We start from the raw sequence: 13,437 nt of genomic DNA on the forward strand, positions 1-13,437 counted from the left end.
GAAGCACAAAAAGGATAAAAAGAAAAAGAAAGAAGAAAGTGAAGTTGAGGGTGGTATAAGATGCTATAATTGTAAGAAGACGGGACACAAAAAGACCGGAGTGCCCTCTTCTCAACTCATCTTCCTCGAAGTACAAGGGAAAGAAGAAGGATTGGAAGAGGAAAAGGGTCTTGTAGCCGCTTGGGATGCTTCTAGCACTTCGGGAAAAAGCTCAAGTGAAGGGGAAGCTAATAAGGATTGCACTCACCCATGAAGATGAGGTAAAGTCTAACCCCTCTTGTAATTCATCAAGTAGTGATAGTGGAAACATATCTTATGATGAATTGTGCATTACCTTGCATTCTCAAATTTCAAAAAATAAAGTTCTTAAAAAATCTATTTCAAAATTAGAAAATGAACTTGATGTTTTGAAAAATGAGTCATCCTCTTCCACATCTAAATCTCAAGCACAAATTGAAAATTTTAAACTTGATTCACAAATGGACTCGGAAAATGAGACACCGTTCACAAACGGGCCCAAGGAGGACATGAGACCATTCACAAATGGACTTCGAAAATGAGACACCGTTCACAAACGGGCTCAAAGAGGATAAGAGACCATTCATAAATGGACTCGGAAAATGAGACACCGTTCACAAACGGGCTCAAGGAGGACATGAGACCATTCATAAATGGACTCAGAAAATGAGATACAGTTCACAAACGGGCTCAAAGAGGATATGAGGCCATTCACAAATGGACTTGAAAAATGAGATACCGTTCACAAACGGGCTCAAGGAGGATATGGGGCCATTCACAAATGGACTCGAAAAATGAGACACCGTTTACAAACAGGCTCAAAGACGATAAGAGACCATTCACAATTAGACTCGGAAAATGAGACACCATTCACAAACGGGCCCAAGGAGGACATGAGACCATTCACAAATGGACTTTGAAAATGAGACACCGTTCAGAAACGGGCTCGAAGAATTTTAAGAGACCATTCCCAACTGAACTTGAAAAATGAGACACCGTTCCCAAATGGGCTCAGAGAAGATAACAGACCATTCCCAAATGGACTCGGAAGATGAGACACCGTTCCCAAACGGGCTCGAAGAAGATAAGAAACTATTCCCAAATGGATTCGAAAAATGAGGCATCGTTCCCAAACGGGTTCGAAGAAGATAAGAGACCATTCCCAAACGGACTCGGAAAATGAGACACCGTTCCCAAACGGGCTCAAAGAAACGAGATAGCTTCGATTGATGAATTCAACAACGACGAATTTTGAGATTTTTCATGAATTTGAATTTGACGTAAGATTGGATTTGATGAATTTTAGGTTTTTTAAACTCAATGAAATCAGGGATAATAGAGATCGTGCCTAATAAAGATATTGGAAACTAAGACTTTGACGAATGATGAGACGACAAACCTTAGGAACGAAGAAGCATGACTAACGAGAATGGTTTAGGAACACTTTCATGAAGCTTCAACAAGATTTTTCACAAAGAGAGTGTTGATCTTGTCTTCTATGGATTTTGATAACTGAAACCTTGATCTAAATACTTGAAATTGGTAATCTAGAATAACGGCTCTCTTGGATACTAATATGGGAAAGTGGGATTTGCCTCTTGACAGGTGTTTAGATAAATATTTCTTAACCAGGATAGTATTTAACTAACTGGAAGGAAATTCTGATTTTTAATGGTTCATCTTTCTTGGAAATTGGCTTAACCACCATTGCATCTGAGGTTACTCCAAGCTTAAGGTGCCTTCCTGGGGTATGATCTTCTTATTGGAACTGGGCTTTCTGATGTTTCTACTTCTGAATTCTTCTGAGTTGATCTTCTTTGAAATGAAGCTGTTTGACTAGATTCTCGAGCTCTTTCAGGTACAATCGCAGGGAGCTGACGAGGCCAGGCCTCCTTCACCGAGACAGTTGCATCATTTGGACATAAGGACGACGATTGACTCTTTCTAAAGAGAAAACTTAGATAAAAGGCACTACTCAAAGGATTGAGGAGCTCTGAAGGAGTGAACTTAGAATAACAAAGATTGACTGACTATACTGACAAATAGAGTGATGCTTCTGACTTAGTTAATATTTTGTTTGGTAAGTTTATCCTTTCGAGGAATAGTTTCTCAATTGGTAAACACTGGACTTTTTCCTTAAAACAGTAATGCCTCAAGGATTTAATTACGACTCCTAAGATTGCTTAGTTTCAATGCCCTCAGTTTTGAGGATGGCACTTGAATTTGCCTGAACTTCTGTTGATCTTCAGTCTTGATGGCTGTAGCCTTCTTATAATGATTCTCTTACCGTGACCAAGTCACATCTTCGAGATTTTTAACTTGGCGGACCGTGTTAGCCTTAACTTTAGCCTGAACCACCTTTCTGGGTTTTTGATCCAGCAGGCTATCCCCTTAGCTTTTGCCTAAGCCGCCCTTTCGGGTTTTCAACTTAGCGGGGGAATGATCTTAAATTTTGCCTAGACCGCCCTTTCAGGTTTTCAGTCTAGCAGATCTTCAAACTCTGTTCTTTTTTTTTTCTTTTTCACTTTTTGTGTTTCGGGACCTAGATCATTAATTCTGAACACAGGAAGGACTTTATAGGTAGGATAGGGCTTTTCAAAGAATGACTTAAGGTTCAACAAAGATTTCGACCGAACCTGTGAACATGTTGCCTACGTATCCCAGGGTAGGAATTAGGTCGTGCGTAGTTTAGGGCGAATGCCCCTAGTTTGAAGATAAATTGTTTGAAGGTTAATTGACTTTTCTTTTTTTCTTTCTTTCTCGAATGATTGACTTCTCTTCTTTTGGAACTTGTCCCTCTTTTTTTTTTCTGGAACGATTGAATTTCTTTTCTTTTTTTGAATCGACCGAACTCGGTTTAACCGAGCTGCCTAAGTACCCCAGTGTAGGGATCAGGTCTCGCGTAGTTAGTTTCATGTGTTTTCAAGAAAATTTCATTCAGGCTCAAAGGGTTTGCAAACTGGTATTCTTTTGACACTAGGATATGATTTTGAGATTTATTCGGCCAAAGGAGTCCTCCCGATGTTCAGATTGGGAATCGATCTAGGTTACTAGAGTTCCTCTTGTACTTATTATTTTTTTCCTTTTTTTTTCGGAGTTCGACGGTATTTTTCGGTAAGAGATAATGATTCTTCTTCCTTCTGGATATTGATAAGTACTTTGACTTTGAGGGTGCGTACTGGTTTTTGGACATCCTGTCATCCTTGAATCGGTGACTCTTGATATTCTGATGATCGCTCTGAGATGATTGCTTTTGCACTTTTCATATTGAATTCGATGGCTTTACATTATCACTGGTGAAACCAGTGACCAAGGCCATTGACTCGAGATACGGAAGTTGTTTCCAATCCATGCCCCATGTATAGCATGTGACATTCACTTCCTTCATTTTTTCTTGAACCTTCTATCTAGGTCTTTCTCTTGGCATTAATGTTAGCGCTTACTGGACCATCTCTTTATTCTCGAAATAGGTTTATCAAAGTTTCAGTGCCAATGTTTATCACTTCAATTTGATCGTTGAAAGGTTAGGATTGGCGCTCCTCCTCTTGTTCAAGTAATTGCTGTGACTCAAGTGGAGTTTCGTCAATTTTGTCCTCATTTAAGGAGGGAGTCTTACTTTAAGGCTCTGTTCACTTGCCGTCCCGCGTGAGCGCGAGAAAGGAAAAACCCGCTTATTTTCCCGAGAATATCATTTTCGCGTGTTCTCTTGCTTTTCCGAGAAAGCGGAATTAGTGACGTGGAAAATGAAAATAATTACGTGGAAAAGAGCATTTTCTCGCGCTCACGGGATTTGGAATCCGTCGAAATGGGCAAGATTTGCTTTCGTTTCCTCGCGAGAAACGAACAGTGGGTTTATTTCCTTTACCCTCTCGAGGCAAAAACACGAGAGAAGAAACTCACTCCCGCATCTTCTCCGGCGAGCTTTTCCGCTCCTCCCCAACAAGGTACCTCCCACGCCCTCACCTCCCTCTCTCTCTCTCCGCTCCTCTCTCTTCCTCGTTTCTATTTTTTTTTCTTTTTGCTCAAAGCCATCTTCTCCGGCAACTTGGGCTTCTTCTTCAGGTCCTCTGAGACTCCTCTCCGGCAAGGTACGAAAACCCCCACGCCTCTCTCTCTCTCTCTCTCTTTGTCCGCTCCTCTGTCTTCCTCGTTTCTAATTTTTTTTTCTTTTTGCTCAAAGCAATCTTCTCCGGCAACTTGGGCATCTTCTTCGGCTCCTCTGAGACTCCTCTCCGGCAAGGTACGAAAACCCCCACGCCTCTCTCTCTCTCTCTCTCTCTCTCTCTCTCTCTCTCTCTCTCTCTTTGTCCGCTCCTCTCTCTTCCTCGTTTCTTATTTTTTTGGGATTGTTTGGGATTGGTATTGTTTGGGATTTTTTTAGGGTTTCGATTGGTATTGTTTGGGATTTATTTGACACAGTTAGGATCTAAGGTTTGGGATCTAGGGTTTGGAAGTTCAAGTGATTCGGATCTATGGTTTCCCTTGCATTTTGGTTTCCGTTCTTAGGTGGGTATTAGGAAAAAATGATTTTTTGGTTTTTGGTTTCATCATGCCCCTGTGGTTACATCACCTGAAAATGAGTTTTTACACATATTTTCTTTGTGGTTTTGACTTAAAAACATCTATTTGTAGGTACGGTTCTGATTTGGGTTATTTTCTACATTTGGGTTCGGATATTTTTGGGTATTTGCAATGGGGTTGCAGATTTTGGGGTTAATTCATTGATTTTGGTTTCAGTTCTTGGATGGGTGTTGTACATTTTTGTGGGTGGCTTGGTTGATGGGTTCTGATATAATGGCTTGGTTGTGGGCGGGTGGGTGTTGGTGATATGTGGGTGGATGGGTGTTGTACATTTCTATGGGTGGCTTAGTTGTTGGGTTCTGTAGACACCCCCATTTTGCTCCGCTTTAATCAACAAAGAAGTTAGTGTGTCGTTGTCGGGGTCTAGTGTTTTCCATTCCCGTGTCCGTCCCTTATGCTTTCTCGATCTTTTCAATCATTTCCGCCATGTTTCGCATTTTTTCGTTGAGTGTTGAGAGTGGTTATTCGCGAGAATCAAAGCAAGAGAGAATTTGGACCCGTTGGTAGGCCCGCATTGAACATTTGCTTAGATTTGGATCAAACATGGGGCCCGCATATAGTCTTAATGAAAAATGAGTTTCAAGCCTACTTCGATCCAGTACATGAAAGTACCCATCAGGGGAATAATCAAGATTTCAGGGAGGTTATTTTAACAACCAAATTTTGTTGCGATCATCAAGTTGAAATTGTTCGGATAGCTCTCGGAAATAACTTTGAGGCATAACTTTATAAATTAATGGCTCGGATTATCCCATGAAAAATAATTTGTGGGCCCAACCCATGTATTGCGGCCCGTTAATTGGGTGGATTAGCCCATCCAATGGATGATTTGTGGGGTATGACCATCTATGTTGTGACCTATTAATTAGGTACTTCGGATCACTCTTGCGGAGAATATTCTTTGGGCGCATTCTACTTCAATTGTGGGCAATTAAAATGGATGGTTAAGATTATAAGGGTGGTTCGGTCAATTTGATGGGGCCCACGAGTTTCACAAATTGAATTGTGTCCACCATGATGATCGGACATACATAATGTTCATACAAGGTAGCTGAAAATTCAAAATGAGTGCCATTATTAAGAGCTGAAGGTTAAATTTTGGTCCTTAGTGGGGTTACTTTTTCTCTTCTAATCCCATCACTTTCCAACCGTAGGATGGAGATTTCCAAGGAGTTTATTTTTAGACAGACACTTGAGAAGAATAGCAATAAGGGTATTAAATTAGCAAGCTAGGGGATGAGTGTCATTGAAATAGTAACTCTATTTAGCCATTTGCTATTTTGAAAATGAGGGAGTGAAGAAACCGAAACAGCAGTTGCTAAGCTTAGAAGAATTGCATGGTGAACCATGTTGCGACCATATGGCATTTTCTTTGAAAGGGATATAGGAGTTTCTATAATAAAAAAAGAAAAAGAAAAAAGAGGCAAGCATGGATTCAAAAAAGGGAGTTACGGTGGCTCTCATGGAAAAAAGAGGGGATACACATGGAAAGAATGGGGGGATTTCTTAGGAGGAAGGCTGGCAGCGATCGCGGGGATCTCTCGAATGGTATTTGAGCAGCCCACGTTTAGGAAAGAAAAAAAAGGAAGAAAAAAGACAACTCGGTAAAGAGAAAAAAGGAGCACGATTCTGGTTTTCCGACAGGGCCTCTCCCTCAACCGCCCCCCGACTCTGTTTTCTTTCCTCCTCGGACCACCCTCTGTGTATTCCACCCTCACTCTCCCTCTCTGTTCTTCGATTCTCCACTCTCTCCCGGCCTTTCTCTCACTCATCCTCTTTCAACAAAGAAACAGAGCATCTCTCTCGCTCTCTACCATCACTCTGTTTTTCCACATTCTCCCTCTGTTTCCATATCCTAACAGAGCCTCCCTCTCCCTCTCACCATCCTGGGCTCAACTCCTTCTCCCTCAATCTCTCTCTGGACAGAAGTTGGAATTAAAAAAAAAAAAAAAGAACAGCAAAGAGAAAAAAACAGAGTATCGGCACCGATACTCTGTTTCTCTCTCTCTCTCTTTCTCTCTCTATACCTCTCTTTCTACATCTCACTCTCTCTCTGTCTGTCGCTCTCACTTCCTCTCTATATCTCTCACAAATTTTTTTTTACTCTCATTCTCTATCTCTCTATTGCTTTTGGTTTCACTCTCTTTCTCTATATTCTTCTCTATCTCTCAGAAACTCTCTTTTCACACTCATTCTCTCACTCTCCTCTAGACCTCTCATAGGTCTCACACTCAACAGAGGAGCGACACTCTCACAGCAGTAAGAAAAACAAAGAAAAAAAAAAGAGAAAAGAGAAGAAGGAAGCGGGTCGGATCGCAGCGTCGGCGGACTTTCTCGGACTTTTCGGCTCTCGGATTCGGCAGAGATCTCGCCTACAGGTTAGTTCACTATTCTCAGATTTTTCCCAGATGATTTGGCATTTTTAATGAATTTTGCATGGTTTTTAGCATTCAATTAAATTTAATTCAATATTAAATGTGTGAACTAAAAATCATGATCTGCATGAGTGTTTCAAATCCGTTTCGTCCCAAAATTTAATACGATGTTCTACTTAAATAGATTAAAATAACTATCGGATCGGATCGGACATTGGATCAACGGTTTTTAAAATTTGAGTGAAGAGTAGAATTTTATTTAAAATATTGGCTGAGTAATTACGAAATTCGAAAAAATAGCCATCTCAGGATGATCTATTTTTTGGAATTTTAAAATTTTCTTGTGTTCATCACATCAGAGCAAGGTTGGAGGACGTTTTCCGGAATCGTAATTTTCTCGAAAATCGTGTTTTAAAAATAGAAAACTCTTCAAAAAAATCTTTTCGACGAAGAAAAATAAAATATATACTAAACGAATTCTACAATTAATGAACTTTTGTGAGAAAATAATATAATGCTGGTACATTCTGCCATGAATTTTTGAGAAATTTTGGATTTGGTTTGGTATATTATTTTATGCTTTCTTTGAAAATTATCAGATTTTGGGAGAATTTTTACAGACATCAAATCACAGATAAAATTCCCAAACATTTTACAGTAGTCTTATATTTTATATTTCTAGTGGCGATAAAATTTTCAAGTGATTTAGATCTTGTTTCATATGGGATGTAGTGTTAATTCATAATTTGGTCTGAAAATTAAAAAATCCGAAACTGATAGTAAATAGTTTCTAAAATTCATGAAAATCTCACAGCATGCTATATTTACTCATATCTTATTTCTGTAGAAATTTCATTGAATTTAGATTTCTATTTCTAGTAGTTTCTGTGTTATTTTTGCAATCTGGCCAATTAATTGTTAAATCAAACTGATGTAAAAATCTGTAAAAATCTTCCAGTAAGCTACATTTCATCATATCTTGCTGCTGTAGAAGTTTCAACTCATTTCGAATTCGTTTGCAACAGTTTCACTTGTAAAATCACTCATATGTTTAAAATTGATAAAATTCATTGAAAATCCGAAATTAATTGAAAATAATCTGAAAATCTCTAAAGAACCTTAAATCTCTGTCACATATTCACTCCTCAATCCATTGAAACAGAAATCTTAGGATCTTTAGATTTTCCTGGAAAAATGGCCAGTGCATCCATAATCGTATCCCTATTGCACTCGATCTTTGACAATTTGAATATCTAAGCTATAGCATGTTGTTGGCTCTGAGGTTACTGTCCACGGAAATCCTGAGATATGCCAGGCAATAAGATGCTATAACCTAAGTATTAAATTGCGCAAGGAAAGAGCGCACGATTCCCTTCCTTGGATGCTATTCTGGGCCGAAATTAGTGAACCCTAGAACCATTGGTAATCCTTCAATGTCCAGAAACTGAAAATCCTTGAAATCTGAAATTCATTAACCTCGAGAATTTAAATCGATTTGTCATGTGTCTTTCGGAACCGTTGGATCGAGGTTTCCGTCGTAAGAACCATTAGAGCCCAATTTAGGAACACTGGTGTCAGGTCGTGTCATAGGTTTTAGAGAGTCTTAGGTTTTAGGGAGTCCTAGAGTTAGGAGTCCAGCCTCATCACGGAAGCTTGCTATGAATAGCAACCGTGCCATAGGTCTAGTTACACTAGTCACCCAATTTTTCCTAGGACAAGCCTAGCTAATTAGGATGTAGGTTAACCTGCATTAGTCTAAGGAACAACTTGCATTTAGATAAGAATCATATAGCATCTTAGATGAAATCCTAGGATAATAAAATCCTCAACTTGAATTAAATAACTACTCTTAAAACTGTTGAAACAGTCAAATCAGTCTAGATCGGTGTCTTAGTTGAGTTAGGCATAAGTAGCTTAGCTTAGGTGCACCGAACTACGTCGACTCTGATCCCAGTGAGGCTTGGGTACGTAGGCAGCTTGGATGTCTGATGGCATACTAACCGCGAGTCGGCATCACAACAAATTGTGGTGTTTTGTATATTAATTTTATTGTAAATGCTTAATTAAATCGCTTAGGACTTTCCCTGAAATTAGAATTTTAGGAGAACTTTCACTTAGATTAAATCCAGACAAATTAAGAAATCAAGATACACATTTAGGATTAACATTGAAATTAGATCATAGGATGCATGTCTCGTAGTTAGCACCTTAACAGAGAGTTGAATGAGCCATTTAAAATAAATTTAAAAGAGTTAGCTTTTGGAATCGAAGACCGATTATCGGGCAGGAATGATGCGTGTGGTGGATAAATCCCCATACCTTCCATTCTTGTAACCAGGTAGCGAGTATAGATTCTGGTTAATTACGAGTCCTAGATCTCACATCTAGGTGGCGACTCTGTTAGTCTCTTTTGTGTGGAATTCGGATTGCCTTAGTGATCCAAAGTTCACATAAAAGACGAATTAAAATCAATCATAAAAATGCACACGCCAATCGCGTGGGTACGAGAAACCAAGAGAGAGCGTGGCGGCTCGCGCCCCACCCCTCTCGCGGGATCGGGTCCCACAGTTTGGCGACTCTGCTGGGGATCACCTAACTTCATTAAAATTTCAAAAGATAATTCATTTGAATTTATTTTAACTGGCTCATAAAAACTCTATACTTGTTAGATTAGTTTGTCTTGTTTTATTTTCTCATCACATTTTACTAGAACTTAATCTAACAAAACCTGAAGTCATCATAGATTGCGCGAACTTATTGCACACACTTACATCACTTGCATCTAAACCCTGCATCTCACATGCACACACGTCCTATTTTAGGAACCCGGAGTGTTATCTAGCATGGTTGACTGGGATTTTATCACCTGGTGCCTTTGTGCTAGAGAAGCATTCCACCCTTAGCCTGGCACCTTATGGTGCGTAAACGGATCTCTTGTTCACGTACTGATACGCCGGACACTGGTACAGTATATCGAACATGGATTCACGCTAAGGGAACTCTTGGCCTTACCCTTAGATTAACCCACACATACATGTAGTATACGAACACATGTGCATCACGTGTGTGAGCTTAGTTTAGGATATCCTACCCATTTGTGTCTAGATTAGGCCGTAGTCCATCTTCCAATGGCTACGATCGGTCCCTAAGTACACGAACAAAGTCATGAGTCGAGATTCTCTCTCCACTCCAATAGATTAGGATTAGGGTTGATGCCTTCAGGTAGCACTGTTAAAATGCACAAAGATTAAAAGATTTTCCTTTGGGGTTAGGATATAAATCCCATCTTTCCTAAGATCTCATAGGATTAGTCATTCATGATCTATCCGTTGAAAGCAATCCTATGCTATCTCATCCCATCTCTTGATCGTACGATTTTCAAACTTCTATTATGTGATTCGATCATGTATCCATACTTTCTTTATACTGGCAGGAACTTATCCCAATCTCGTGTTCATGTAATCCTGATCATTCTTTATCCCTTCTCTTGGCTTGCAGGCACCATGTCTACTCGTGCAATTCTTGATTGGATCCGTGGTACATTAAGAGAATCCCATATCTATGCCATAAGTGAGCAAGAGAAAAATCTCTTCGGCTACGTGGCAACCATCAAGCTCGATTGGGGATTACTCTATGCCGCATCAGAGTGTTGGGATCCCGATCATCATGTCTTCCGTTTTGGCAACCTAGAAATGTGTCCTACCTTTGAAGAATGGTGTGCCTTATTGGAATATCCTGTGGATGGCCCTCTAGTGAAGCCATCCTGTGTTCCAGATTATCGTCCTTTGTTCCTTCGCTTGATGAATAATCCAGATGAATCCATGAACTCTTTCATCAAAGGCCAAGAAGTGTCCATGCAGCAACTGATTGACATTTACCCTCCTGTTGGACACATTGGTGCTGTTGATATTCAAAAAGCCCGACGGCGCGCTTTGAGATTCTGCTCCTTTGCTAGGTTCCTCACTGTCCAGCCTTCTCGCTTTGCGTCAGCTGTTCTTCTAGACCTCGTTGATCAAATGGATCGTGGCGCCAATCCAGTTCCTACTATACTTGCAGAAACCTTCAATGGATTGGATGATATGGCTCGTCTTCGTGCCAGCTCAGGTCCAGGCTCTTATGTCCGCTCCTTCGCTGGTTCTTTCTCAGGATGTGCTGCATTACTCCAGGTGTGGTTATGCCACAAGCTAAAAATTGCAGCTCCTGTCCATTTCGATCATACGTTATACACATTCAGTGAATGGCGTCATGATGTTTCTTTCGATCATAAAAGTGATTGGGTTGAATGGTTAAATTCTCGCCAACAAGATCAAATTTATTGGTAAATTCCTGGAATCCAAGAAGCTGTCTTCAACACTGGAGAAGCTAACTATGTTCGCCTTCTTGGCCTCGAAAAGACTTCCTTTTATGTTCCTGCCAGGATCCTGCGTCAGTATGGAAGGGAGCAATCTATTGTGCCTCCCCTTCGTCATTTCTATTCGCCTGAGGATCTCAAGCCCAAGATTGTCAAAGCCGTTTCATCTGCTTGGGATGTCAGGATCATCAAACCTCTAAAAGAGTCAGCTGAGCATGATTGTCGTCCAAAGAAGAAGTCTAAAAAGAATGCTTAGTTTCATGTTTAATCTTATCCGTTTATCTTTGAAAGAATGAACCCTGTACTCAAGCTTCAATGATTGATCAATAAAGTTCATCTTTCTCTCTCATCATCCTAGTCTATGCATGCATCATTGTTTACTTCTTTCCGTGATTTTAAAATGTGTCTTTCAAATATTTCAGGGAAGTAAACATCATAGCTAACCCTACTGCTCCTTGGGTTCGGGTCTCTTCACGATTGGAGAGGAATTCTGTCTCTCCACCACCCTCTCTGAGAACCCCAGCATCTCCTTCTTTCTCATCCTCACCAATGGCAGATAACCAAGATGGCCTTCCACCCGCTGCTATTACCGATACTCTTACCTTGATTCTCCAACAGCTTCAAGAACTCAAAGAAGAGAACCGAGTTATCAAGGCTCAGCTTTCTGAAAAGTTGGGACCGTCGTTGTCCAAGGATAAAGGGCCTATGCACCAAGCAGCTACTTCAGCAGCACCTGCCCAACCAGTGTTCATCAATTCCCTGATAAAGCCGAAGAAGACTTAGAAAAAGAGCAGTACAGCGAGGATCGCAGTAGGCCTTCTCAGTTCATGGTTGATAAGTCTGTTATGGAGAAATTAGAGACTCTTACCAGGAAAGTTCAAGACATTCAGTTTCAAGACCAGGGCGGTTTCAATCCCAGTGATCTTACTCTATTTCCCGAAATCCGCCTTCCTGCTAATTTTCAAATGCCCGATTTCGACAAATATGATGGTGTGGGTTGTCCAATCACACATTTGCAAATGTTCACCATCATGTGTCAACCTCAAGGCTTATCTCCTGAGCAAATGGCTCAATTGTTCCCAGTTTCCCTAACCAAGGTTGCTAGGAGATGGTTCATGGTCTTGGACAAGACTCGTTACAGGACATGGAAGGATATCGGCGAGCAATTCATCAGGCAGTTCAAATATGATGATGGGACAGAAATCACCAGAAAGGATTTAGAGAGAACAAAGCAAGACTCGAGGGAATCCTTTCTGATTTTTGTGAAAAGATGGAGGAGAATAGCAGCTCAGATGATGGAGCGCCCGTTTGAGGAGGAGCAGGTTCAAATAATCATGAAAAATATTCCCCCCAACTCCAGTATCACATGTCATTACAATATTATCTGGACTTCAAACACTTCATTGTGGCAGGCACCCAGATAGAGGAGGCTATGGCTCAAGGTGTATTTAACCGTAGCAACCCAAACCCTAGAGATTTCAAAAAATCCCCGCCAGCCCAAGTCAGTAGTATCTCTCGTTCCAATGCTGAGCCCTCTAAATCCCAAGAACCTTTAGTGATGGACTATGCTCAACCCGCGACCGCACCTCGGCAACAAACCCGGGTAGAATTTACCCTTCTTCCCATTCCATCTTCAGAGGTGCTTAAGCAATGTCTTGCTTCAGGTTGCATAACCCTACCTGCCATCCGACCTCCACCCAATCCCCTACCTGCAAATTGGCGAGCTGACCTACATTGTGAGTACCACAGAGGTCCTGGTCATCTTACTGACAACTGCATTGCCTTGAAATATAGAATCCAGAAACTCATTGATGAGAAAGTCATTGCATTCCAGCCAAGACCCAATGTCACCCAAAACCCGCTACCTGGTCATGCAAATCCTCCTGCTGCCGTTAATGCCATAATCATAGGAGATCCTGAGTTTGACCCTCTCACCCTCATATGTGCTTTAGAACCCGTTTCTGAACCCCAAATCATTTTCTGTGATGAATCATACCCAAGAGAGTCAGTACCTCCCTTGGTAATCACCTATGAGCCACAAGTCCCTCAAATTATCACTTATGATGAGCCTGAATTGGATGAAGTCAGACATGTGACAAGGGGTGGAAGAAT

General features: G+C 40.8%; 1 protein-coding gene across 2 annotated transcripts in view; it reads left to right on the plus strand.

Moving 5' to 3' along the window:
• Window positions 1-11,661, plus strand: part of LOC143845753 (uncharacterized) — a 100,332-nt gene extending 88,671 nt beyond the window's left edge. The window contains exons 1-2 of one of the 2 annotated variants that reach the window (XM_077354167.1): window positions 6,760-6,977; window positions 10,473-11,661. In XM_077354167.1, the coding sequence (XP_077210282.1) occupies window positions 10,478-11,296 (819 nt within the window). In that variant the 5' untranslated portion in view covers window positions 6,760-6,977; window positions 10,473-10,477 and the 3' untranslated portion in view covers window positions 11,297-11,661. Of the gene's footprint in view, window positions 1-6,759; window positions 6,978-10,472 lie in introns of those variants that run through there. The other variant, XM_077354168.1, reaches the window with a different exon arrangement.
• The last annotated feature ends 1,776 nt before the right edge of the window (window positions 11,662-13,437 follow it).

This window comes from Tasmannia lanceolata, unplaced genomic scaffold (genome assembly GCF_043159265.1).
Source record: "Tasmannia lanceolata isolate RefF3 unplaced genomic scaffold, GAP_Taslan_0.1 ptg000015l, whole genome shotgun sequence".
In the NCBI taxonomy this organism is placed as follows: Eukaryota; Viridiplantae; Streptophyta; class Magnoliopsida; order Canellales; family Winteraceae; genus Tasmannia; species Tasmannia lanceolata.